A 27,590-nucleotide genomic window follows, 5' to 3' on the forward strand; every position below is an offset into this window, starting at 1 on the left:
CAATATTGAAGGATTCTGGGGGCAAAATATTGAACAACACAGGAAGAATCAAAAGAAGATAGAAGCGAATACACAGAGTCACTGTACCAAATAGAATTGTTTGACATTCAGTCATTTCAGGAGGTGGCATATGATCAAGAACTGATGGTATTGAAAGAAGAAGTCCATGCTACACTGAAGACATTGGTGAAAAACAGGCTCCAGGAATTGAATTCCAGGTCACCAGATTGGAAGAGATCCATATTTGTGCCCATTCTGAAGAAAGGTGATCCAATAGAATGTGGAAATTATCAAACAATATCATTAATATCACATGCAAGTAAAATTTTGCTGAAAATAAGTCAAAAGCAGTTGCAGCAGTATATCCACAGGGAACTGCCAAAAATTCAAGCTGGATTCAGAAGAGAATGTGGAATGAGGAATATCATTGCTGATGTCAGATGAATCTTGGCTGAAAGCAGAGAACACCAGAAAGATGTTTAACTGCATTTTATTGGATGTTGTTAGGTGCCAGAGAGTCAGCTTTGACTCATAGCAACCCTATGTACAACAGAAACACTGCCCAGTCCTGCACCATCCTCAAAACCACTGCCATGTTTGAGCCCATCATCACAGTCACTGTGTCAATCCATCTCATTGGGCATCTTCCCCTTTTCACTGATCCTCTGCTTTACCAAGCATGATATCCTTCTCCAGGGAATAACTCCTTCCGACAACGTGATCAAAGTAGGTGAGACAAAGTCTAGTCGTTCTTTCTTCTAAAGAGCATTCTGGCTGTACTTCTTCTAAGACAGATTTGTTCCTTCTGTCAGTCCCTGGTACATTCAGTATTCTTCACCAGCACCACAATTCAAATGCATCACTTCTTCTGTGCTTTTCCTAATTCATTGTCCAGCTCTCACATGCATATAAGGTTATTGAAAATACTATGACTTGGATCAAAGGCACCTTAGTCTTCAAAGTGACATCTTTGCTCTTCAATACTTCGAAGATGTCTTTTGTAGCAAATTTGCCCAATGCAATCCTTGTTTGATTTCTTGACTGCTGTTTCCATGGCCACTGATTGTGGATCCAAGTCATTTTACTTGGATCCACAAATCTCCAACAACTTCAATCTTTTCTCCATTTGTCATGATGTTGCTTATTGGTCCATTTTTGAGAATTTTTGTTTTCTTCAGGTTGAGGTGTAATCCATACTGAAGACTATAGTCTTTAAAGTTCATCAGTAAGTGTTTCAAGTCATCTTCACTTTCAGCAAGCAAGGTTGTGTCAGCTGCATATCACAGGTTGTTAATGAGTCTTCCTCCAATCCTGATGCCACATTCTTTTTCACATAGTCCAGCTTCTCTGATTATTTGCTCGATGTACAGATTGAATAAGAATGTTGAAAGGATACAAAGCTGACGTATATCTTTCCTGATTTTAAACCATGCACTATCCCTTCATTCTGTTCAAATGACTGCCTCTTGCTCTAAGTACAGGTTTCTCAGGAGCACAATTAAGTGTTCTGGAATTCCCATTCTGCACAATGTTATCCATAATTTGTTATGATCCACACAGTCAAAAGCCTTTGCATAGTCTATAAAACACAAGTAAACATCTTTCCGGTATTCTTTGCTTTCAGCCAAGATCCAGCTGACATCAGCAATATCCCTCTTTCCATGCCCTCTTCTGAATCTAGCTTGAATTTCTGGTAGTTCTCTGTTGATGTACTGGTACAACCATTTTTGAGTTATCGTTTGAAAAATTTTACTTGCATATGATATTAATGATATTGTTCAATAATTTCTACATACTGGTGGATCACCTTTCTTTGGAATGGGCACAAATATGGATCTCTTCCCGTTGGTTGGTCTTCCAAATTTCTTGGCATAGCTGATTGAGTGCTTCCAGTGCTGCATCTATTTGTTGAAATATCTCAATGGGTATTCCTTCAATTCCTGGAGCCTTGTTTTTTGCCAATTCCTTCAGTACAACTTGGACTATGCAAAGGCATTTGAATGTATGGGTCATAGCAAATTATGGGTAACATTTTGAATAATTGGAATTCCAGAACATTTAATTGTGCTCATGGGGAATCCATACTTAGAGCAAGAGGCAGTTGTTTGAACAGAATGAGGGGATAGTATGTGGTTTAAAGTCAGGAAAGATATGTGTCAGGGTTATATCCTTTCAACATTCTTATTCAACCTGTATGCCGAGCAAATAATCTGAGAAGCTGGACTCTCTGAAGAAGCATGTGGCCTCAGGATTGGAGGAAGGCTCATTAACAACCTGTGATACGCAGATGACACACCTTGCTTGCTGAAAGTGAGGATAAACACTAGATAAATAGACAGGCATATGGGGTGAACATTTACATCAGGTAGACACACTCCTTGGAGCAATCAATCATGGGAGAACAGAAGGGCAGTGTTTGCACAGGGAGATAGCTCGGGGGGTGGGAGTGCATGGGAAGGAAGGACACAGGGAAGAGGTAACTACAAGGAGGAAGTGGGAAGAGAGCTATTACATTGTGGGGAACTGCAGCACTTGAAGCACGTACTGATGAATATCAAAGATTACAGTCTTCAGTATGGATTATACTTCAACATAAAGAAAACAAAAATCCTCACAACTGGGCCAATAAGCAATATCACAATAAATGGCAAAAAGGTAGAAGTTGTCAGGGATTTCATTTTGGTTGGTTCCACAATCAATATCAATGGAAACAACAGTCAAGAAATCAGATATTGTATTGTATTGGGAAAATCTGCTGCAAAAAAAAAAATAAAAAACACCTCTTTAAAGTGTTTGTTAAAAAGCAAAAATATCACTTTGAGGACTAAGGTGCACCTGACTCAAGCCATGGTATTTTCAATCACCTCATATGCCTGGTAAATCTGGACAATGAATAACAAAGACCACAGAAGAATTGATGTTTTTGAATTATAGTGCTGGTGAAGAATATTGAATAACCATGGACTGACAGAAGAAGCGGCAGATCTTTCTTGGAAGAAGTAAAGCCAGAATGCAAGCAAGGATGGCTAGTCTTCATCTCACATACTTTGGGCATGTTATGAAGAGGGACCTGTTCCTGAAGAGGGACATCATGCTTGGTGAGGTAGAGGGTCAGAGAAAAAGAGGAAAACTCTCAACGAGATGAATTGGCTGGGACAGAGGGCTCAAACACAGCAATGATTGTGAGGCTGGCACAGGAATAGGCAGTGTTTTGTTCTATTGTACATGGGGTGGCTATGAATTAGAACCTAACAACAACATGGCAGTCCATACTCAAGCTTCCTCTTAGTAATCAGATAACAACAATAGCAATAACAATAATAACACCAAACACTTAAATAGTACGCTCCTCCCAACAGCCCTATGAGGCAGGGTACATTTTTACTCCCATTTAACAGATGAAGGAGCTGAAGCACAGAAAGCTCGACAAGTTTGCTGGTCTGATGGAGCCTGGCGAGACCCCAGAGACTCTGGCCCCTATTTATCATTCAGGTCTGGAACTGAACTCGTTCCTGTGGCTTCCAGCCAAACAAGAGACAGGCATATGGGGTGAACATTTACATCAGGTAGACACACTCCTTGGAGCAATCAATCATGGGAGAACAGAAGGGCAGTGTTTGCACAGGGAGATAGCTTGGGGGGTGGGAGTGCATGGGAAGGAAGGACACAGGGAAGAGGTAACTACAGGGAGGAAGTGGGAAGAGAACTGTTATATTGTGGGGAACTGCAGTCAATGTCATGAAACCAAATATGCATGAAGTGCTGTATGGAAAATGAATTTTCTCTGTAAACTTTCACCCAGATCACAATAAAAATTTCAAAAAAAAAAAAAAGAAGAAGAAGAAACACAGAAAGGTTGAGTCGCTACCTCAAGTTCCCATAGCTAGAAAGTGACAACGACTCTGAGTTTTCTCTCTTTTGGGGGTATCATCCAACCTAAGCAAAACACTCAACAGCCCTTCTTCAGCATCAGCTTGACATCAGTTTTCTCCAAGGACAATGAGTTGTTGCTGTTTTACATAAAGAGCCCTACCTGGTACTTGTTTCCAAGCAAGGATGTTCCCCTAAAGTTAATGCAACAGCTTCAAGGGCAATCAGCAACTTCCCTCCAAAAAAGGTTTGTTTCTCTGTGAACATTGTATTCATTTCCTGGAGCTGCTATAATGAAGTACCACAAACTGGGGGTCTTAAAACAACAGACTCACCCAGTCTTTTGTGCTTCACCACAGTAGGGCAAACTGACAGATGAGTGGTGGGACAGAGTCAGTGGCTCCTGCCTAACCCTCCTCAGGCCCAGAGCTCTTGGTTGCCAAGTCCTGCAAAGGGTCACCCTGACCTGGGAACTGACACCATCATGGTGATATGAACGGAGCCAAGGGCAGGTCTTGAGAGATAACAGAGATTGGGAAGCAGGAAGCAGGACTCCCGGTTTCCGTCTCTGTCAGTGACTGCCTGGATAACCTCAGACATTGAGCAACCTCTTGGGGACTCAATTTCTTTACGTCCCTTGAACAACCTGGGAAAATGACTAACAGGGCTTCCACATGTGGAAGTTTGTGGATTTATACTCAGAGAGGAAAAAAAAAATTCTTAATGCCTGTCTTAGTTATCTAGTGCTATTCTAACAAATACCACAAGTGGGTGGCTTTAACAAACAGAAATTAATTCTCTCACAGTTTAGGAGGCTAGAAGTACGAATTCAAAGCACCAGGTTTAGGGGAAGTCTTTCTCTCACTGTTGTCTCTAAAGGAAGGTCCTTGTCTCATTGCAGCATCCCTGGGCCCAGTGTTCCTTGGAGATCAACATGTGTCTTGGCATCAATCTTCCCCTGGGTCCTAGGAGGTTCTCAGCACATAGACCCTGGGTCTAAAGGATGTGCTTTGCTCCTGGTTCTTCTTTCTTGGTGTTAGTAAGGTTCCTCCTTCTCTGTGCTGGTGGTATAGTGCCTAAGGCATTTGACTGCTAACCAGAAGGCTGGTGGTTCAAACACACCAGTCACCCCTTGGAAGGAAAGTTGGGCAATCTACTTCCCTAGTGATACTGCCTTGGAAACCCAGGGAGGGATCGCTATGAGTAGGATCCAACTCAATTGCAGTGAGTTGAGTTGTTGAAGATAAAAGGTGATGCAGGCCACACGTCAGGGGTATATCAGGGCTGTGACCATAGGGATGTTGCATCTCACTTTAATCCCCTTCCAATTGATTGGCTGATCACATCATGGGGGAGAATTATATCATTACATAACTGTGAAACCACTGATAATCATTACATAACTGCAAAGCCAGTCAATTTGACGCATATTTTGGGGAGACTGCTACTTCCATGGGCAATGATTTTGGATCCTAGTAAAATGAAATCCCTGACAACTTCAGTCTTTTTTCCACTTATCATAGCATTGCTTACTGGTCCAGTTGTGAAGATTTTTGTTTTCTTCATGTTGAGGGGTAATCCATACAGAAGGCTGTAGTCTTCAATCTTTATCAGTAAGTACTTCAAGTCCTCTTTATTTTCAGCAAGCAAGGTTGTGTCATCTGCATATCTCAGGTTGTTAATGAGTCCTCCTCTAATCCTGACACTGCATCCTTCTTCATATAGTCTGGCTTCTTGGATTATTTGCTCAGCACACAGATTGAATAAGTAACATGAAAAGATACAACCCTGATGCACACTCTTCCTGATTTTAAACCATGAAGTATCCCTTGTTTTGCTTGAACAACACCCTCCTGGTCTATGTACAGGTTCCTCAGGAGAACAATTAAATTGTCTTCTTCCTCATGAGGACATGTATAAAAATATACGAGGATAGACAGATACGTGCACATACCCCATACATAAGTACACGTACACACGTTCACATACACCCCTACACAAATAAACACATACACATATACACACATACATACATATACATACATGCATATATATACACACAGACACACACACAGAGGCCTCCACACCCACAGACAGGCACACACACCATCTCACATATTGTTGTTGTTGTTTGTTGTTATATGCCGTTGAGTTGGGCCTGACTCATAGCGACCCCTCCTTGGGTTTCCGAGGCAGTATCACTATGGAAGTAGATTGCCTCATCTCACGTATAGACCATCCAATTGTACATAGACACATGCAGAGCCATATGCCACACATTTAAACATGTACACAAGTATAGAAACAGCCATGAAGACACAGATAGTGAGGTGCTTGTAGAACAGAGCTATCACTTTTTTTCCCCTTTTTTAAATTGTTATTTGAGTGAAAGTTTACAGAGCAAATTCATTTTCCACACAGCAGTTCTTACACATTTTATTTCATGACTTTGATTGCAATCCCCATAATACAACAGTTCTCTTCCCACTTCCTCCCTGTGGTTACCTTTTCCCTGTGTCCTTCTTTCCTATGCGTTCCTGCCCTCTGAGCTGTCTCCCTGTGCAAATGCTGCCCTTCTATCTCCTATGGTTGATTGATCTAAGGAGTGTACCTGCCTGATGTAAATGTTCACTTTATAGGCCTGCCCATTCTTTGGCTGAAAGCCATGGGAGTGAGTTCTATTCCAGTTCCAAAGAATGACTAGGGGCCGTAGTCTTGGGGGTTTCACTAGTCTCCATCTTATCAGTAAGCCTGGTCATTTTTGTGATTTTGAGTTGTGTTCCACATTTTTCTCCCACTCTACCCAGGATCTCCTGTACTGATCTCTTTCTGAGCAGTTGACATTGGTAGCTGGGCATCATCTAGTTCTTCTGATCTCAGGGTCAAGTATTCTGAGGTTCCCATGGTCCACTGGTCCCTTGGACTAATTGTTTCCATGTGTCTTTGGTTTTCTTCATTCTTCTTCACTCCAGACAAGGAAAGACCAATTGTTGCATCCAGATGGCTGCTTGCAAGCTTTTAAGACCCCAGTTGCTACTCACCAAAGTGGGATATAGAACAATGTTTTAGTGTGATATGTTATGCCAGTTGAGCTTGACATCCCCTATGACCATGGTGCCCAGTCCAGAGGCCCCACAACCCACCCCTCAGGGTGGTTGGCTGTAGCTAATAAGTTACCATATTTGCCCCCTATTTGTTGTTATTGTTAGGTGCCATTGAGTTGACTCCAAGTCACAGTGACCTTATGTACAACAGAACTTTACCAAGCATGATATCCTTCTCCAGGGAATGGTCCCTTCTGACAACACAACCAAAGTAAATGAGATGAAGTCTGACCATTCTCACTTTCAAGGAGCATTCGGCTGCATTTCGTCCAGGACAGATTTGTTCATCCTTCTGATAGTCCATGGTACTTTCAATATGCAGTATTTCAGTATACCTGTCTTAGTCTGGAAGCTCTGCTGAAACCTGTCCACCATGGGTGACCCTGCTGGTATTTGAAATACTGGTGGCATAGCCTCCAGCCTCACAGCAACACACAAGCCACCACAGCACAACAATCTGATGAATGAGTGGTGGTTGCCCCCTGTTAGTTCTATTTTTATGGATATTCTTATAGCACATACAAATATGTACGTAGAAATATCATCTGCCAACCTTATATACACAGCCCACACACTGCCGTTGAGTTGGACCCAACTCATAGCGACCCCTCCTTGGATTTCTGAGGCGGTATCACTACTACGGAAGTAGATTGTCCAACTTTTCTTCCGGGGAGTGGCTGGTGGGTTTGAACCACCGGCCTTCTTCTGGTTAGCAGTCAAGCCAAACTTACTGCCTTCGACTCATCACGAACCCTCTTTGGGTTTCCGAGGCAGTATCACTACAGAAGTAGATTGCCCAATCTTCCTTCCAAGAAGTGACTGGTGGGTTATACATGGTTATGTGTATAATCCCTTTTTCCCAGATATGCCTGATCATTCAGCCAGTCTACTTATGTATCTACCCATAGATTAATCTTTTTTATTAGTGATAATGCAGTATTGCCATCACTTTAAAAAAATACATTGTTGAGGGTTGATGTGTGTCCCCCTAAAAAAGGATATTTGAAATAGTATCTTTGCAGATGTAATTAGTTAAGTTTACATGAAGTCTCACTGGAGTAAGATGGGCCCTAATCCAATATGTCTTGTGTCCTTATAAGAATATAAAGACAAAGAGACTCAGAGGGAAGATAACCATGTGATGATGGAGACAGAGATTGTAGTGATGCCATGCAAGCCAAGAAAAGCCTGAGGCTACCAGCAGCTGGGAGGATAAGGAAAGTTCTTCCCCTAGAGTCTTCAGAGAGAACTGTGGCCCTGCCAAGAGCTTCAATTCAGACTTCTGCCTCTAGAACTGTGAGAATAAATTTCTGTTGTTTCAAGACACAATAGACAGGCATATGGGGCAAACATTTACATCATGTAGATGCACTCCTTGGAGTAATCATTTGTGGGAGAACAGAAAGGCAGTGTTTGCACAGAGAGAGCCGGGGCAGGAGTGCATGGGAGGGAAGGACTCGGGGAAGAGGTAGCTACAGGAAGGAAGTGCGAAGAGAGCTGTTACATTGTGGGGAACTGTAGTCAATGGAACAAAAGATGTATAAAGTGCTGTATGGAAATGAATTTGCTCTGTAAACTTTCACCCAAACCAAAGTAAAATTTTAAAAAAATAAAATAAGAGAGAGAAAGAAGAAGCACACAAAGTTTGAGTCATTAGTTGTCAAAGATTTCATATTACTTGATTCCACATTCAACACCAGTGGAAGCAGCAGTCAAAAAATCAGACGACATATTGCACTGGGGAAATCTGCTGCAAAAGACCTTTTTAAAGTGCTAAAGAGCAAAGATGTCTCTTTGAAAACTAAGGTGCACCAACCCAAGCCCTGGTATCTTCAATAGTCTCATATGCATGAGAAAGCTGGACAATGAATAAAGAAGACCCAAGAAGAGTTGACACTTTTGAGTAGTGGTGTTGGTGAAGAATACTGAATGCACCATAGACTACTAGAAGAATTAACAGATCTGTCCTGGAGGAAGTGCAGCCGGAATGCTCCTTGGAAGAGAGAATGGCCAGACTTCGTCTCACCTACTTTGGTCATGTTGTCAGAAAGGACCATTCCCTGGAAAAGAATATCATGCTTGGTAAAGTGGAGGGTCAACAAAAAAGGGGATGGCCCTCAATGAAATGGATTGATACAGTAGCTTCAATGATGGGCTCAGGTATAGAAGGATTGTGAGGCTGGCACAGGACCAGGCACTGTTTCGTTCTCTTGTATATAGGGTCACTATGAGTCAGTCACAGACTCTATCAGGACCTGCCCCTAGAATGGACCAGAAATTAACCATACCCTGAGACCCACTAGATGCCCATCTGGGGCCTGAGGTCATCACAACAGGACAGAACCCTATACCCACACTCACCCCTGTCTCAGTGTCTTTTAACTTTTAATCAAAAGTTTGTTGATTTTCTATATTACAAAAATAATGCATGCTTGATTTAGAAAATAATTTAAACTCTATAAAAATATGTAAGTTAGATCCTCCTTCACCCCACCCCTACTCCCAGACACCACCATTTAACAGTAGAGTGTGTAGCATTCCAAACTTTGTTCTTGGGACACAATTACTAAGGTGACCAGTGGGCTCAGCTCAGAAAATTACTTCCTGGGAACATGAGGGATGAGTAGTAAGAGGAAGAATAGCAGAGTCTAATCAACCAGTCTCAAGTCTGGTAAATGGATTAAATCAGAAACTCCAAGAGATGGGCTGACCTCACTGCCAGTGTCTGGATAGAACTTCTAAACACACAGTGCTGGACTCACACTGTAAAACAGCCTGGGAGTGGCTTCTGAACTAACTTCATGAGGTAGGGAGAAGGATCAAGATTAGCATCAACAGCCCAAGGCTGATTCCTATGAGGCAGAGGTCAGACATTCCACCACCCTCCAACCTCTTTACCAATTCTGACACCAACCATCCCTCCCACATCACTCTCTCCTTCTCTGCTGGATTCAATAATTCATTGCAATGGCCACACAGAACTCAGAGACAACACTTATGACTATAGGGTTTATTGGAGAGGTAAAAGGAGCTCTGGTGACACACTGCCTAAGGCATTTGACTGCTAACCTGAAGACTGGTGGTTCAAACACACCACCTGCTCCACTGAAGGATGACGAGAAAATTTACTTCCATTAAGATTTACTGCTTTGGCCAATAAGGGTCACCATGAGTCCTAACTGACTTGATGGCAGTGGGTTTGGTTTTTGGGGGGTTCTTTTGGAGAAGTCACAGTCCACAATTAAGGATCAAAAATGACTCTGGATGCAGTTCTTCGAGGACAGCCTCTTCTCAGCTTCACAGCAGACACCACCTCTCTGGCCCCAACCTCCTGGCCCTGTGGCCCCTTGGCCTCTGCCTGTTTGGTCAAGTATTACAAAGGTCTTTTAGCTCTACAAATAGGTGCTCAGAGAGGCACCCCACTCCATCAACAAGCCTCCTGCCCAAAAGCACTCAGCCCTCTTGCTCCACGGGCTAGAAGCCCGCCTCTCCATCTTGTGCTGGTCTCTTGATTCTGCTGTCACCATTTCCCTGCTGCTGTTTCTCCCCATCCCGTGCCATCTTGCCATCTCTAGTGTCACAGCTCTCTGTCTCCTGGACCATTGGAGGTTCAGCACAGGAATCTTGGGTCCATGTTCCACTCCTGACTCTTCTTTCTTGATGGTAGTGATATCCCTGGCCATCCTGCTTCTGGGATGGCTCATGTTAAGCCTAGCAGATGACAAAACTGACCAATCCTCACATTAGGGTTCCAGACATTATTAGAAAATGATCAAATCCCACAGATTCTGATCCCACAGAATATGGAAATTATTGAACAATATCATTAATATCGCATGCAAGTAAAATCTTACTGAAGATCATTCAAAAACAGTTGCAGCAGTATATTGACAGAGAACTTCCAGAAACACAAGCTGGATTCAGAAGAGGACATGGAACAAGGGATATCATTGCTGATGTCAGATGGATCTTGGCTGAAAGCAAAAAATACCAGAAAAATGTTTGCTTGTGTTTTGTTGACAATGCAAAAGCACTCAATTATGTGGATCATAATAAATTATGGATAACAATGAGAAAAATGGGAATTCTAGAACACTTCATTGTACTCTTGAGGAACCTGTACATAGACCAGGAGGCTGTCATTCGAACAGAACAAGGGGACAGTGCATGGTTTAAAATCGGGAAGGGAGTGTGTCAGGGTTGTATCCTTTTACCATACTTATTCAATCTGTATGCTGAGCAAATAATCTGAGAGGCTGGAATGTATGAAGAGGAACATGGCATCAGGATTGGAGGGAGACTTATTAACAACCTGTGATGTGCTGACAACACAACTTTGCTTGCTGGAAGTGAAGATGACTTGAAGCACTTACTCATGAAGATTAAAGACTACAGTCTGCAGTATGGATTATACCTCAATATAAAGAAAAGAAAAATCCTCACAACTAGACCAATAAGCAGCATCACAATAAATGGAGAAAAGATTGAAGTTGTCAAAGACTTCATATTACTTGATTCTACAATCACCACCAATGGAAGCAGCAGTCAAGACATCAGATGATATATTGCATTAGGCAAATCTGCTGCAAAAGACTTCTTTCAAGTGATGACGCAAAGACGTCTCCTTGAAGAGTAAGGTGCGCCTGACCCAAGCCACGGTTTTTTCATTCGCCTCATATGCATGTGAAAGCTGTACAATGAATAAAGAAGACTGAAGAGTCATTCCTTTTGAGTTGTGTTGCAAAGAATACTGAGTGTATTATGGACTACTAAAAGAACTAACAAATCTGTCCTGGAGGAAGTGCAGCTGAAACGCTCCTTGAAAGCGAGAATAGCGACTTTGTCTCACCTACTTTGGTCATGTTGTCAGAAGGGACCATTCCCTGGAGAAGGATATCATGCTTGGTAAAGTGGAGGGTCAGTGAAAAAGGGGAAGGCCCTGGACGAGATGGGTTGACACAGTGGCTGCAATGATGCGCTCACATATAGCAAGGATAGTGGGGCTGGCGCAGGATGGTACAGTGTTTTGTTCTGTTGTACACAGGGTTGCTATGAGTCGGAGACGATTCCACGGCACCTAACAACAACATCCAATCCCCTTGGTGGGCCACAAGCACCTCACATTTGCATAGTCCCACCCAGTAATTTGTTGAGAATTACAAAGGCTATGGCTAGAAGGGTCATATGAAGTAATTCACTGCACTGCATACACCGCACACATCTAGATCCACCACCCTTGACATTTAAGCCATAGAACCTAAGGACTGAAAAGAGCCTAAACATATACCTGGTCTTATTGGTTCATTTTAAAAACAGGGAGACTAAGAGGTCATACAGGGAGACAACTAAGCTGACTCTAGGAAGAATTTGACTTGTCAAGCCCTTTCCAGGGTTTGCTTGGCCCTCAGCAGATGCAAGGAGGTGCAAGGAGTGGCCTGAGCCCAGGGCTGAATGAGGTAGAAAGGAAAAGACAAGGAACAGCAGAGAACTAGAAAGACAGAGAAGGAAGCAATGTATCCCAGTAGCCTGAAGCCTAGGGCTAATGTTGTTAGTGGTTGCCATCAAGTTGACTTCAACTCATTGCAGACTTCTGTGTAACAGAACAAAACACTGCCTGGTCCTGCGCCATCTTCACAACTGTTGGTATGTTTCTTGTAGCTGTTGTGTTGATTCATTTCTCTTGTTTTCACTAAATTTCTGCTTTTGTTGTTGTTGTTATGTGCCGTCGAGTCGGCCCCGACTCATAGCAACCCCTCCTTGGGTTTCCAAGGCAGTATCACTACGGAAGTAGGATTGCCCAACCTTCCTTCCGAGGAGTGGCTGATGGGTTTGAACCACCAGCCTTCTGGTTAGCAGTCAAGTGCCTTAGGCACTATGCTACCAGAGCTCCTAAATTTCTGCTTTACTAAGCATGATATTTGCACTAGTGTTAAGAGCACTGAATTCAAATCCTGGCTCTGCTGCTGTCCAGCTGTGTGACCCTGGATGCTCACTTACCCTCTCTGCATCTCAGCTTCCTCATCTCTAAAGAGCAGATAATAGTATCTACTTCGTGTTCTCATTGGGAGAATTAAGTGAGATGATGTAAGAAATATTGGGCACCCAATAAATGATAACTAAAAAAGAATGAGACAGGAGAGAGAATGGGAACCCACTCTAGCCAGAGTGCTGGTGTTGCTGTTGTGTCCTGTAAGTTGATTCTGACTCATAGCAGCCTTATAGGACAGAGTAGAACTGCCCCATAGGATTTCCTAGGCTACAGTCTTGACAGGAGCAAATCTTTAGGTCTTTTCTCCCATGAAGTAGATGGGGGTTCAAACCTCCCACCTTCAAGTTAGTGGCAAACACTTAACCATTGCACCATCAGTTTCCTTTACTTGGAGTGGAAAGAGCCCTAAGAAGCCTGGAAATCTCAGAATTTGGCTCTGTCTCACGGTGGTTAGAAAATCCATACCCACAAGCCAGCTTTGTCTCCTGTCCAAATTAAATAGTAACCACCCAAGGTCAGGGAAAGAACCTTGTCCAAACAGGTTTCTACCCAAAGGTTGGCTCAGTCTTGGCAAGGGGGTAAGGGGCAGCCCCCTCTTGCCTATAAATACACCTATACCACCTTGGTGGCCACTCTGTCTGGACACTCACAACATGTTGGGCATCACAGTCCTCGCTGCACTCCTAGCCTGCGGTAAGATTTGGGTAGGGACCAGCTGCAACCAGTGGGCTGTGAGCTTGGGATGACCTCCTGCAGATAAGGGCAGGGCAGGGGTCCTCTTCTCACCAAAGCTCTCAAAAGGAGTTTAGGGTCCAGTGTGGTCTCTGATGCTGGTGACTCACTGTGTGTCAGATGAGTCACTTCCCTGCTCTGTAGCTCTACTTCCACATTCACCAAACAGGACAATGGTCTGACCTCCCCAGGTCAGGTGAGAGTTAGAGATGAGGTACAGAAGGCACTGAGCCAGGGATCCAGCAGATGCCACATCCTAGATTCACTCTAGGGACCATCGGAGCTAATGCTTGCTTCCCAGAGAACTCTCTCACTTGGAGATTCTTTGTTTTCCCATTTTGGTGGTATTTCATCAGATCAGGAATCAAAGGACTTAACTTAAATGTCACTCACTCACTTCAGGACTTAGATGAGTCACTTCACCTCTCTAAATCTCACTGACATGTTTGGGAAATGAGAGCACTCGATTAAGAATCCTTCCAGCTAATGACAGTAACGATATTAATGATAGCAGCTCTTGTTTATTGTGTGCTTACTATGTACCAGGCCATGTGCTAGCTCTTTACATGCAAATTTGATTGCTACAACAACCCTGAGAGTTGATGTTCCTGTTGGGTGTCATAGAGTCCATTCTAACTCAAAGTGACCCCATGTGACAGGCTAGAACTGCCCCGTAGGGTTTTCTTGGCTATGATCCTAATGGGAGCAAGTCATCAGGTCTTTCTCCCACAGAGTCACTCAGTGGGTTTGGACCACCAACCTTTTGGTGAGCAGACAAGCACTTAACTGTGTGCCCCCAGGACTCCTTCCTGAAGAGATGGGTTCTATGAATGTCTCCATTTCACAGATGAGGACAGTGAGGTTCAGTTAGGCTCATTATCTTGCCTGAGATCACTTGACTAATTAGTGCTTGAGCCAAAATTTGGGATTAGATGCTCTTGATTCATCTGCACAGCTTCTCGGCTACAATGTTCTGTAACTGGATTCGACACTCATATGCCCTCCACAGGGTGAGGGTAAAGGACACAGGTGTGCTGAGCTCCTGCACACAAGTACCAGGCACCTTTTTATTTCCTTCAGTTTACCATCTGCTCTGTACAGGCCCTTTGCTAAGCCTTATATGCTTAATTCACCAGGTTAATGCTAGTCTTACCACTTCATAGAAAGGGAAGCTGAGGCCCGGAAAATTAGGTGCTTCCCCAAAGCCTGTGAAGTGAAATATGAACCCATGCCTGCCGGACCCATAGCTCTTTTCACCTGCCTACCCCATCTGTATCCACCCCAGTGGGGGTGCCAGCATCACTCACCTGAGCTCCTCCCCTCCTACTCACCCAGCCTCCAGCTGCGGGGTCCCCAGTTTCCTGCCCAACCTATCAGCTCGGGTGGTAGGAGGAGACAATGCCAGGCCCCACAGCTGGCCCTGGCAGGTAAGCATACTGCTAGGGGTTGGAAGTGGGGGTGGAAAGGGGGTGAGAGTCCCCAAGGATCTGACAAGTGGCCCTTCTTCAACCTTTCTAGATCTCCCTCCAATATCTCAAGGATGACACTTGGAGACACACATGCGGTGGCACCTTGATCGCCAGCAGCTATGTCCTCACTGCTGCCCACTGCATCAGGTGAACTAGCGTGACACCCCACCCCAAGGTAGAAGCCTGATAAGCTGTTCTTATAAGGCACCTACTACCTTTATCGGGGGCTAAATACTGGGGGGGGGGGGAGCCCACTGCCATCTAGTCAATCCTGACTCATAGCGACCCCCATTGGGCTTCCGAGGCAGTAAATCTTTATGGAAATAGATTGCCCAGTCTTGCTTCCACGGAGTGGGAGTGGGTTTGAACTGCCAACCTTCTGGTTAGCAGTCAGATGCCTTAGTCACTGTGCTACCAGAGCTCCTTAGGGGGCTAAATAAGCTACTTATATTCAGTAACTCAGTTGTTCATTTATTGTGCACCTATTATGTGCCAGGGAATACAGCGGGGAAGATGACGAAGTCTGTGTCCTCAGGGAACTTATGGTGTAGTGGAAGACAGAACAGCAGACAGCTAAACAAGTAATTATTAAACATATCAAATGGTAATGGAGGAAAGTAAAGCAGGAAAGGAACCAAAAATCTTGAGGCCTTCTATTTTAAAGGGCATGGCAGAGAGAAGGAATAGGGGAGCTAGAGAGGAAAGGACCAGCCTGATTGTGCAAGTGAATGTTAGGGCTTTGGCTTTGACCCTGAATGAGACAGAGCCATTGGAAGGGTTTTTGAGCAGAGGAGAGGCAGAGGCTGACTTCTGTTTTAGAAGACTCGCACTGGGTGCTGGGTTAAGAATAGACAGTAGAAGGCCAGGATGGAAGCAGGGAGACAATGAGGCCACTGTTGCAACAATGTGGGCAAGAGATGAGGGTGGCTTGTTCTCACAGCAGCCCTGGCACCCAAGTTCTAATATTATCTCCACCTTACAGATGAGGAAAAGGTCCCTGGGTGGCATAAGCACCTTGCAATCAGCAGCTAACCTAAAGGTTGGCTGTTCTAACCCACTGCAGTTCCTCTGCAGAAGAAAAGCCTGGCCATCTGCTTCCATAGAGATTACAGCTGCCAAGAAAACTCTATGGAGCTGTTCTACTCTGTAACATGTGGGGTTGCCATGAGTCAGAATCAACTCGACGAAAATGGGTTTGGTTTTTGGTTTTTGGTTTTTATAGATGAGAAGACTGAGGTCCAAAGCTACCCTCTAAGAGTGGTAAAGCCACGACATAACCTGAGCCCTTTGACTCCAAGACCAGGATCCTTTCCCTATACCCCACCTTGAAGGGTCATGGGGTTGGACACTCTCTTCCTGTGGTAGCCACAGGGCTGAACCATCAAATTTACCCTGACCCTGTGTCCTTCCTCTGTCCAGCAACACCCGCACCTATCGTGTGGGCCTGGGGAAGAACAACCTGGCAGTGGAAGACGAGGAAGGCTCCCTGTTTGTGGCCGTGGACACCATCTTTGTCCATGAGAAGTGGAACTCCTTCCTGGTGCGGTGAGTACCTAGCTGGCCTTCTCACAGTCCTGGGAGAGCACAGAAAGAGAAGGGATTCCCGAGACAGAGCTGAGGAGCCTGCCCCCACCCTGTCCCTGCCCCCATCCTCACCCTGAACAGCCAGCAAGATGACACCTTTATATAAAATGGCGAAATACTAAATGGAGGCAGACACCCTTCCCACCCCCACTGTTGGCCAAGAGTCCCTGGAAGGTACAAGGAATAAAGATACAGAAGCCCAAGAATGTCCTTCCCGGAGCCTCTCAGCCAGAAGCTGAGCCAGGACTCACCTTTACTGAGCACCTACTGCACACTCACTGCAGCAGGCACTTTCCAATGCCATTTCCTATTCAATCCTTACCACAGCCCTAGATAAGGAACTGAAGCTCAGAGAGGCTAAGGAACGTGTCCTAGGTCACACAGCCTAGCACATGGTTAAATGAATAATTTCTTTAATAAAGATCAGCACTAAGTTGGTTCCTATGAGGCAAAGGTTAAAGATGTCCCAAATGTCCAACTATTCCAAACTGCTGTACCACTCTATCATCTCTAACATCAACTACTCCCCCTCCTCTCAGTACTCCCGCTCCCATTTTTGGTTTTGGTAATTTGTTGCAACGTCTCACAGAACTCATGAACCATACTTACAGTAAAGTGGTTTATTAGGGAAGTAACAGAGTATGACTCAGGATTGGAATCAATTCAGAACAGGAACAGCTCGAGACTCAATTCTTCTATCAGGACAGCTTCTCCTCACCCTCTGCTACTGGGCTCTGCTGGGGCCTTGCTGCCTCTAGGCCCTGCAGGGAGCCTTCTTGAGCAAGTGTTACAAATCTTAACTCCATGGACTGGCAAGTCCCACTGGGCTCCTGGTTCCTGCCATCTCATTCTGCTGTCACTCGTCAGTGGTGTGCCACTGTCTCTTGTTGTCTTCCATGTTACAGCTCTCTGTCTCCTGGGTCTAGGAGGTTTCCAGCACAGGGACCCTTGGCCCAAAGAATGTGTTCTGCTCCCATCTCTTCTTTCTTGGTGGTAGTGAGCTCCCCTCCCCGTCTGTTTTGGAATTGGCTCTTTTTAAGCCTAGCAGGATGGCAAAACTAACCAATCCTCTCATTAAGTTTCCATACACCTTATTTTCATGGTCCCATTCCCACAAGGGTGCCATGTATCTTATTTGTATTATTAACTAGCTATTCTATGCCTTTGGTAGGCCACGAGCACATTATTTGCACAGTCCTACCCAATCTTTTGATAAGAGTTACAAAACTATGACTAGAAGGGTCATATTGAGTCATTCACTGCACCACAAGGGTAGAACTAAGATCAACCCAGGTCTGTCTAGGGCTGCCCACTTTCATTCTGTAAAATGAAAATATAAAAATCACAACTCTAAGTGTCCCTCTTGTAACCTTATAACTTCTCATTTGCTTTTGCTTAATTTGTGATAGATACATAACCAGCAGTGGTTTGGAATGCTTCAGCTCTGATTTCCCCCTCTGTTCAGCCTTTCCATTTAGGCAGATGGGTGATCAACTTAAAAGGCAGGTCCTTTGCTCTCTGACACACCTGTCAGCCAATAAAAAGCTCGAGGTCCATGATGTCTATGGAGGACCCCAGGCTACCCCTGGCCTGACTCCCAACTCACAGCCCAGGGCCCTCCAACCCACTCACCCTCTCACTTGGATTCTAGCAACGACATTGCCCTCATCAAACTGGCGGAGCCCGTGGAACTGAGTGACACCATCCAGGTAGCCTGCCTGCCAGAGGAGGGCTCCTTGCTGCCTCAGGGCTTCCCCTGCTACGTCACTGGCTGGGGCCGCCTCTGGAGTGAGTACCAGTTGCTGTTGAGTCAAATCCAACCCCTGGAGATTCTGGGTGTATTAGAGTAGAACTGTACTCCACAGAATCTTTAATGGCAGAGTTTTCAGAAGTAGATCACCAGGCCATTCTTCTGAGGCACCTCTGGGTGGACTCAAACCCCCAACCTTTCTGTCTGCAGCTGAGCGTGTTGAGTACGGCTCCTGGCAAATCATGACAGCCTTCCCAGAGGAAGCAGCTCTGACAGCACTCCATGCACACTTGCTCATCACTTTTCCTTTTTGCTTAAACATTTTCACATCTTGTTTAACTCTGTAATGATAATAGCTGATATTTATGAAGCTCATACTATGTGACAGACAAGTGGTATTGTGAGGATTAAATGGATTAGAATTGGTCAAGTCCTTAGAACAGGGCTTGACACATAGTAAGTGTCATATAAATACTTACTATTAATTAAACTAAATACACCACAAACCATGGGGTGGGTGTTAGATCTTTATGGTATAGTGCCTAAGGCAACTGACTACTAACCAGAAGGCTGACAGTTCAAACCCACCAGCCACTCCTCGGAATCTACTTCCATAGTGATACTGCCTCGGAAACCCAAGGAGGGGTTGCTATGAGTCGGGTTCGACTCAACGGCACATAACAACAACAAAAACACCAAAAATCAAACCCACTGCCATTGAGTCAATTCCAACTCATAGCAACCTTATGGGGCAAAGTAGAACTGTCCCACAGGGTTTCCAAGGCTGTAGATCTTTATGGAAGCAGACTGCCTCATCTTTCTCCCTGGAAATGTCGGTAGTTTCGAGCCACCCACCTTTTGAGAGCTTTGCCACTGTGCTACCATGGCTCCTTATGGCACACCAGATGCCCAAACAAAGTCCAGCCGAATTAAATGTAAGTAAATGAAGTATGGGAGCTCTGGTAGCATGGTGGCTAAGACACTTGCCTGCTAACCAGACGGCTGGTGGTTCAAACCCACCAGCCACTCCTCGGAAGGAAGGTTGGGCAATCCTACTTCCGTAGTGATACTGCCTCGGAAACCCAAGGAGGGGTCGCTATGAGTCGGGGCCGACTCCACGGCACATAACAACAACAACAACAACAAATGAAGCTATAGAAGACCTAGAAGAAAATACAGATCATTACTTAGAAAATCTTGAGCTGAGAAAAACCTACATAATTCACCAGGTTAAACCTACAGGGAAACGATTGACAATTAAAACCTTAGCATGCAAATTAAAGGCAACTCAACTCAATGGTTATCCCTTAAGGGCTCTCTATGGATTAATTCTGCCTCAAACCTGCTCCTTCTTCCTTGCTCTCAGAGGGATCTCTGCTCCAAATGGATTAAGATGGTTTAGGGCAGAGTCTCAGCTCTTGATTGAGGGCACATGTGTGGTTCCCACAAAGCCTCAGCCAGGCCTCACCTCACCCTCTGCTCCCAGATGATGGACCTGGGGCTAGGCTTGGCTGGGCCCACCTCTGCTAACTTCTTGTCATGGCCCCCTCTCCCCAGCCAATGGCCCCATCGCCGATGAGCTGCAGCAGGGCCTGCAGCCAGTGGTGGATCATGCCACATGCACCCAGAGTGACTGGTGGGGTACCATGGTGAAGGACACGATGGTGTGCGCCGGGGGAGATGGTGTCATCTCAGCCTGTAACGTGAGTGTCCTGGCCCTGCACCTCGTCCCAACTCTAGGTGGTCAAGTAGGGAGGATAACAAGGGAGGCAAGGAGGGTAGGGAGTGGTGAGACTCATGAAATGAAACCTGGGAGAAAACTGTGCCCCGGTTGGACCCAGAAAGTTCAGGAAAAGACTTGTCACCCACACCTCACCCATTCCCCTCCCCTTCAACCTGAACACTGTGACGACAGCAGGAGAGTTGAGCCATAGAATCTGAGTTCGAGTCCCAGTCCCACCACTCACTAGCTGTGTAACCTCGGACAGGCCGTTTAACCTCTCTGAAACTTAGTTTTCCCGTCTATCAAATGGGGATATAGAAGGAGCTTCGTTGAAGTCTCTGCACATGTTCCTTCATGCCATCAGCTCCACCAGTCCAGGAAGACAGAGGAGTTAGGAAGATCTGACAGAAACATTGAAGACAATCATAGGCTGTCGTCCTGTTTCCATGACTCTCTCCCCACTCACACCTTCCCCACTTTCCTAGGTCTCTAACACATCTCACCTTTCTGAGCAGCTCACAGAATTCTAGACATGGAAACTCTAGATAGCTGAGGAAACAAAGGCCCGGAGAGGGTTAGCATCATCCCAAGATCACACAGCAAAACAAGAACCAGTCTGACACCCCAGGCATCCTGAGAACTAGGCCATAGCAGCCCCAAGCCAGACCTCCTCTGCCTCATCAGGGACGGAGTGAGGAATAAACAGAGACAGAGATTGTGGGGCCAGCACACACCCTCCTCTATCCCTCTGCCCCTGCTGCCCAAGCCTGCCTCTGGAGGGAGGCTTGGTGGCTGATGCCCACCCCATCTGGCACAGGGAGACTCAGGTGGCCCGCTGAACTGCCAGGCAGAGAACAGCTCCTGGGAGGTGCGTGGCATCGTCAGCTTCGGCTCAGGACTGGGCTGCAACACCCTCAAGAAGCCCGCAGTCTACACTCGCGTGTCTGCCTACATTGACTGGATCAACGAGGTGGGTGCTTGCCTCACACACCCCATTTCTTCAATCACTTCCCTGCTCACACCTTCACTCATTCATTCACTCCTTACTTGGTTCCTCACCAAAAAAGCTAAACCCATTGCTGTCAAGTTGATTCTGACTCACAGTGATCCATAGGGCAAAGAACTAACTGCTCCGTAGAGATTCCAAGGCTGTAATCTTTATGGAAGCAGACTGCCACATCTTCCTCCCATAAAGTGGCTGGTGGGTTCAAACCACCAGTGGTCACGTTAGCAGCACTGTGTTGCCAAGGCTCCTTGCTTGCTCAGTTCCCCCTTTATTCACTCACTTATTCATTCACACATTCACTTACTGATTCAGTCAGTCAGTCAGTCAGTCACTTGCTCATGAAAGAGGTACTGAGTGAGCACTTACTGTATGCAGACCTTGAGTTGGGTGCAGTGAAGGAAACAGGCATTAACACCTCCATCCATTCATCTATTTGCTTCAGCAAATACTTTATGTCCTGACTGCAGGCATCATAGCAGTACCCCCAAAATGAAACATGGCCCCATTGGGGCAGGGACCAACAGAGGAGGGGGTGGTGTGGCTGGCCATTCACCATCTTGGGGCTACCCTGGGCTGGGGGCTCTCACATGGGGTATTGGGAGAGGATATCTTCTGAGCCCCCATTTGCAGCCTCAGTGATCTGAGATCCTGAGGGGAGTTCAAGCCCATTGGGCAGAGGCAACATTGATGTGTCAAAGCCCAGGCCACCTCCTGTGTCCCTGTGTGCCTGCTCTCCTGTCTGAGCTTCACACTGCCCCAGAAAGGCACACATCTAAAGTCCCTCACTCTGTTCTCTGCTCCTCCAGAAAATGCAGCTTTGATTCGTCCTTGGGTTCCATGGCAGGAAGTCCCCACAACAATAAACGCCTTCTTCCTCAAGCTGCCTCGATTCTTGCTTTGTGCCTCCCCTGGAATTCCCCATGAAGCCCTGGTGGTGCAATGGTTAAATGCGTGGCTGCTACCTGAAAGGTCGGTGGTTCAAACCCACCAGCCACTCTGTGGGAGAAAGAGGAGGCAGTCTGCTTCCCTAAAGATCACAGTCTTGGAAACTCTATGGGGTAGTTCTACTCTGTCCTGTAGGGTCACTATGAGTAGGAACCAACTCAACAGTAGTGGGTTTGGGGCATCCCCAAGCTTTCTAGGGGCTGCCTCTTTCTTTACCAGAGGTTACAAAGAGAGGCCTGTTCAGCCTGGCTAGGGCTTGGAGAGAGCTGCTGGGGGTCCTGGTGAGGGGCACTAGAGGTCATCCCAGGAAGCCATATGAGTAGCCTGAGGGGGTAGGAGTTAAGGATACATCAGACACTTGCTTCCCTCAGTGACCCAGGTCAGAGCACCCTCTTCTCTAGTCCTGCCTCCACAGAGGGCTCTGATGGGTCCCCAAGCTGTGAAAGATGGGGTCTCCCCAAGGGCAGCAACCCCCAATCCAGAGAGGCCAGCCTCAGGAGGATGCCCAGAGCTCAGGGACACCCACTGACCCCCTGAATAAGGAGATTCCCAGAGAGCCCCCATCCCCCATCCAGCACAGACCTCACAGCTGCTGTTGGCCTAGATCTCTGGTTCTAGAAATGTTTAATGAGTCCTAACTTCAGGCCCAGGCTCTACTGAGCACAGTGGAGGTGTGGGAGGAGGAGGAAGAGACTCCAGCTCAACCCTTGGGGGCTCAAGCCACACACAGTCACCATGGGTCAGGCTAGAAAATACTTCACTGCATTAGACAAGTACGGAAACTGAGGCCCAGAGAGGCAAGAAAGAACTGTCCAGCCACACATGAGCAGCAAGAAGCTCAGAGAAGGGAGATCTAATCCAAGGCTGTCTGGAGGGCAAGGAGGACCAAAAGAAAGGGTGATCAGTATTCAGTACATGTGGGGACAGTTATCATGGGGGACATGGTGGGCACCCTGGACTCTAACTATAGCTGGGGTACTCCCCAAAACATGCTGATCTCCGGAGGCCTTCTCCAGTAGATATTCAATGGAAGTGGAGCAAGGAAGCAGGCCCCTAACCCTGGCCTCTGAACTCTTCACAGGAGTTCAGAGCAGCTTCTAAGTGGTCCGTGAGTTGTCCCATTTCCCCATCAGACTTTGGCTCCTGGAGTGTAGAGACTGTAGCTTATCTCACATACCCCCACCATGCCAAGCCTATTCTCAGGGAAGAGTTCATTTACTCAGTATTAGGAATTTAATTGTGTCCTCAAAAAGCTAACCAGGAGGTTGGTGGTTCAAACGCACCAGCCACTGCACAGAAGGAAGACTGGGCAATCTACTTCCTTAAAGATTTACCACCTCAGAAACCCAAAAGGGAGTCACTATGAGTCAGAATCGACTCAATGGTAGTGAGTTGAGTATGCTTGTGGATACTCAACTTACAATGGGATTCTGTTTCAGTGATTCAGTCATAAGTCGGTTCTGACATATACCTCTTTTTTTTTTCCATTTAGTTTTTATTATTATTGCCTTTTATTATCACATCTTTATAAATCTGATCTTTAGACATCTGCAAGTGAACATCTGAGAATTATGCATGGGCAAATTAGGCAGTGCAACATTGTGTGTAGAACGTACTACTAAAGACACCCCAAACAATACAAACCACTGCCATCAAGTTGATTCCAACTCATAGTGATCCTATAGGACAGAATAGAACTGCCCCATAGGGTTTCCAAGGCTGTAAATCTTTATGGAAGCAAGTCTGCCTCATCTTTTTCCCATGGAGCAGCTGGTGGGTTCAAATCATCAAACTTTTAGTTAGCAGTCAAATGCTTTAACCACTGTACCACCAGGGCTCCTTACTAAAGATGAGATGTACCAAAAAAAAAAAAAAAAAAAGACAGTTGAACGTGCAATTCATAGTAACTTGAATACAGTCATGCATTGCTTAACGTCCATGATAGATTCTGTGAAATAGGATGTTTGTGATTTGGATGTTGTGTGAACACCATATCATCATCTGGTCCTGCTTTTTCTTTAAGCACCTTAAACAAGCTTCATGCCTAAGCAGTGATCAGCAACAGGCTGAGAGGCATTTGCTTTTGTGTTTGGTCCTCAATCCACGTCATCAGCAATTTCTCCGTATCTGATGTAGGCTCCTTTCACATTTTTGTTAGCCTTGTAGCTTTCAGTGGAGTCAACCATTAAACAGCTTGAAGAATTATTTTATTTTATTTTATTTTTTTGAGGATCATCATGACTGTTAAATGCCACAAACCTAAATCATAAGCAATAGCTTTCACTGATTTTTCACCTTTGTGTGGTTTAATAACCTTCGGTTTTGCTTCCAAATTGATGCTTCTCCTTTGCCTCTTGCTGCTGCATCACTAGCAACAGGTTTTGCTGCATTTGGGAGCCATGGTACACTTTAAGGTAACATTTCCTAAAGAAAATTAAACAGAGAGATGACACTACAACACTAAGAGATGCACAATACATGAGTTTGGATGCTGCTGCTTATCCATCAAAACATAAGTTTATACAATAAACTTTTAGATAGAAAGTACACTACAGTACAAACATGAGCTAGTATCATAATCGTTTATGACTATCAAGACATATGTATTAAGGTTATATATGTACTATATTTTTATATTCCTGGCAACACAATTGCTTTGTATAAAGGAGACATGAGATGCGCTTATTGTGTGTGGGAAGCTATTGCATTCACTACGTGTCATTCTCCAAATGCTATTTCCAAACTCTGTTATAACCTTATGGGACCATAGACATATACGTGGTAGGACGTCGCCCAAATGGCAAGTTATTTGGTGCACAACTGTACATCATAAATTGGCATAAATTGTACTCACAATTTGGCAATAGGGTTTTCTTTGTTATGCTAATGAGCTCTTATCAGTGTGGAATACGCTATAATCCAATCATCTCCTATACTCCTCCCATCAACTGACACTTTGTATGTGTTTGTGAGCTCTGGTGGTGTAGTGTCCAAGGCATTTGACTGCTGATCAGGAGGATGGTGGTTCAAACCCACCAGCCACCCCTCAGAAGGAAGACTGGGCACTCTACTTCCATAGAGGTAACACCTCAGAAACCCAAGGAGGGGTCGCTATGAGTTGGATTCTACTCGAATGCAGTGACTTTGGGTTTTTTTGGTGTTTTGGTCTGAGATATAAAGAGAACAGGTTAAACAGGTTAGGCACAGAAACAAGTAAGCACAAATAGAGAAAGACTGCTGCCACATGGAGGTTGCCAAGGAACCAAGGGAAAGAAGCTGAGAGAGATAAGGATTTTCCCACAGAGCATAGAGTCTTCCCCTAGAGCAGACTTTTAGCCTCCTAAACTGTGAGAAGATAAATTTCTGTTCATTAAAGCCACCCATTTGTGGTATTTGTTATTATAGATCATCACTAAGCAACTAAGACACTCACCAAGCAATGGGCTTGTATGGAGCATGACACCATCTCTATCCTGGGAATCTAGTGATAGGTCAGACATGATCCCTGTTCTGGAAGAGACACATCCATAAACAAATTATTTGAGTTCCCTGGTATAAGTGTGAAGAAAGGAAACAGACTAGTTGCACAAAAATGTACATAGCTTCAGTTGGTGGGAGGAGTGCAGGAAGACTTCCTGGAGGTGGTGGTACCTAAGTCGAGTCTTCAATTTTGAATAGAAAGTACTCAAGTTCAGACAGTACTACTGGTTGCTTGATCCAAACTTTATTTTCAGCCTCCTTCTTTCACACCTAAGGTGCTCTGGTAGGGCAGTGGTTAAGGTATTTGATTGCTGACCAGAAGGTCTGTGGTTTGAACCCACCAGCCACTCTGTAGAAGAAAGATGAGGCAGTCTGTTTCCATAAAGATTTACAGCCTTGGAAACCCAGTGGGAGTTGGAATTGACTCAAGGCCAGTGAGTTTGGTTTAGTTTTGGCTCTATCACACCCATCTTGTGACCAGAAGAACTGCAGAGCCATTGACTCCAACGTCATCAAGCTGCAGATCTGATGCCAGCAATCATCCTCCTCCAAATTTCTTGCTATGAGAAAGAAATAAACCTACATTTGGTTTCTCCACTGTCTTAGTTCCTAGTGCTGTAGTATGGGGGCTTCATGAGGGAGAGATTAAAGATGTTCCCAGTGTCAACTTTTCCAAAGGGCTACACCACTCCATCATCTCTAATATGAACTCCTTCTCCTCTCCGCTGTACTCTCCCTCCTGCATTTCTCTGTAACGTCTCACCGAACTCCCAAACTGCCAAGAAAATGGCTCACGAGATGGTAGAGGATGGTGAGTCCCAAATCCGTGGGTTGGGTGTCAGTGGGAGGATTCTCCTCACTCAAGAGGTTGTCAGGCCTGACAAAGTCCATGGGTCAGATGATGATGAGCCAAAGGCAGGATCAGGAGAAAGAGAGAGCGAACTTGGCCAGAATATTCACGTATATACCTCAAGTGAACTAAGGGTGGTGACTTGAGTCACACCCTCCAACAAGGTGATCCTCAAGATATATCCCACCCTAATCCTGCCTCATCAATGCAACAGACAACTCACCCCAAAATGAGACCACAGGCAAAGAGGCTAGGATTTATAATACATCGCAAAAAGAAGGACTGTGGCTAGAAGGGGCACTTAAGGAATCCACTGCACTGCAATGACACAGCTAGTAATTTGGCACCAGGACTTGAATCCATGGACTCCCTGGGTGGTACGACTGAAAGGCTGGAGGTTTGAGTCCACCTAGAGGCACCTCAGAAGTAAGGCCTGGCAATCCACTGAAAAATTAGCCATTGAAAATCTGATGGCGCACAGTTCCACTCTGACACATCCACTAACCCAATGTCATCAAGTCAATTCTAACTCATAGTGACATCCGTAGGGTTTCCAAGGCTGTAAATCTTTACAGAAGCAGACTGCCTCATCTTTCTTCCATGGAGCAGCTGGTGGGTTGAACCACTGACCTTTTGGTTAGCAGCTGAATGCCTTACCATAGCACCACTCTGACACACATGGGGTTGCACTGAGTAGAAATTACTTGATGGCACCCAGTAGTCCAACTCCAGTCTGTGCAACTAGCAACCATATTACTCTACCTCTTAATACTAAAATCTTAAGGACCTCTCACACATTGGTCCTTCTGATGACCCTGCTGGGGAGGGTGTGCTGATGAGGCTCGGTGAAGCTGGCAATGAGTCCAGAGAGACAGGAACTTGAGAGCAGAACTGTGGTTCACAGGTGTTACCAAAACCCTTTCACACACTGTATTAGCTACTTTGGACATAATAATATTATGTAACAAAATAATAATAACAATAATAATGCTGTGTAACAAACAACCACAAACCATCAATGGCATCCAATGATAACCATTTATCACTCACACATCAGGGGTCAACTGGTAGTCGGCTGATCTAGCTTG

General features: G+C 45.3%; 1 protein-coding gene across 1 annotated transcript; it reads left to right on the forward strand.

The window, feature by feature from the left end:
• The first annotated feature begins 13,616 nt into the window (after positions 1 to 13,616).
• Positions 13,617 to 26,181, forward strand: CTRC (chymotrypsin C). Its single transcript, XM_007950785.1, has 8 exons — positions 13,617 to 13,656; positions 15,031 to 15,122; positions 15,214 to 15,311; positions 16,584 to 16,709; positions 18,400 to 18,536; positions 20,056 to 20,201; positions 21,039 to 21,191; positions 26,134 to 26,181. Exons 1-8 carry the CDS (start codon positions 13,617 to 13,619, stop codon positions 26,179 to 26,181), a joined length of 840 nt encoding a protein of 279 aa, XP_007948976.1.
• Positions 26,182 to 27,590: the final 1,409 nt, after the last annotated feature.

Source organism: Orycteropus afer, unplaced genomic scaffold, assembly GCF_000298275.1.
Source record: "Orycteropus afer afer isolate SDZICR_OR568_19922 unplaced genomic scaffold, OryAfe1.0 scaffold00288, whole genome shotgun sequence".
Taxonomy (NCBI): Eukaryota; Metazoa; Chordata; class Mammalia; order Tubulidentata; family Orycteropodidae; genus Orycteropus; species Orycteropus afer.

Excerpts from the sequence above, each read along its gene's own strand:
- CTRC (XM_007950785.1), top strand. The coding sequence starts at position 13,617 with ATGTTGGGCATCACAGTCCTCGCTGCACTCCTAGCCTGCG. Across the intron at positions 13,657-15,030 it reads CGCTGCACTCCTAGCCTGCG|CCTCCAGCTGCGGGGTCCCC; the intron begins GTAAGATTTGGG and ends CTACTCACCCAG. Across the intron at positions 18,537-20,055 it reads TGGCTGGGGCCGCCTCTGGA|CCAATGGCCCCATCGCCGAT; the intron begins GTGAGTACCAGT and ends CCCTCTCCCCAG.